This window comes from Rhincodon typus, unplaced genomic scaffold (assembly GCF_021869965.1).
Source record: "Rhincodon typus isolate 14 unplaced genomic scaffold, sRhiTyp1.1 hic_rhity00000069, whole genome shotgun sequence".
NCBI lineage: Eukaryota > Metazoa > Chordata > Chondrichthyes > Orectolobiformes > Rhincodontidae > Rhincodon > Rhincodon typus.
The window spans coordinates 175,612-176,293 of NW_025965707.1; the positions used below are offsets into that span (position 1 = coordinate 175,612).

Below are 682 nucleotides of genomic sequence, written 5' to 3' on the forward strand. Positions count from 1 at the left end.
CCACGTCAGCTCCCTCCCTCCCGCTGCCTGACCCCTGCGAATTCCGACCCTTTTCCCTGTTCCCGGTGCGGGCTCCTACATCTGCAGTTTTGTGCTCCTGACTCGGTATTCGATTCCAGGAGCAGGGGGAAAACAAAACACAGACACATACACACACACACACACACACACACGCGCGCAGACACGCAGACGCAGACACACACACAGACACAGACACACACACGCAGACACACACAGCAGCAAGCGCGAGACGGAGACGGCAGCGAGGGGGCCCGGTTGGGGGCGGGGCTGTCAAAGACCACCTCCTCCTCCCTACGAAACCGTACCTTCGACACCACCCCACCCCCACACCCTCTCCCATGCCTTCTGTCCCACGCAGACGCGCGTTCCCTGCACCCCACCCCACCCCCGGCACATTCGCCCCGGATCCCAGGCGCTGCCCTGACTCACCCGCGATCCAGTCCACGGCGATCCCTTCGACCCTGCCGATCCCGTTGGTGACAACATCCTCCCGCCACGTCTGATCCCGCTTGGCTCGGCTGATGGTGCTCAGGCCCATGTCGACCCAGTAGATGGTGTCATTCTCTGCCAAAGGCAACACAGAGGAGGTGGGTTACACCGGAGGGGAGAGGGTGTCTGTGTGTCTGCGTGTGTGTGTGTGTGTCTGCGTGTGTGTGTGTGT

General features: G+C 62.2%; 1 protein-coding gene across 1 annotated transcript in view; it reads right to left on the minus strand.

The window, feature by feature from the left end:
• Window positions 1–682, minus strand: part of LOC109926643 (low-density lipoprotein receptor-related protein 1-like) — a 25,534-nt gene that overhangs the window by 19,566 nt on the left and 5,286 nt on the right. The window contains exon 3 of the mRNA XM_048621149.1: window positions 407–585. Coding sequence (XP_048477106.1) covers window positions 407–585 — 179 coding nt within the window. The remainder of the gene's footprint in view (window positions 1–406; window positions 586–682) is intronic.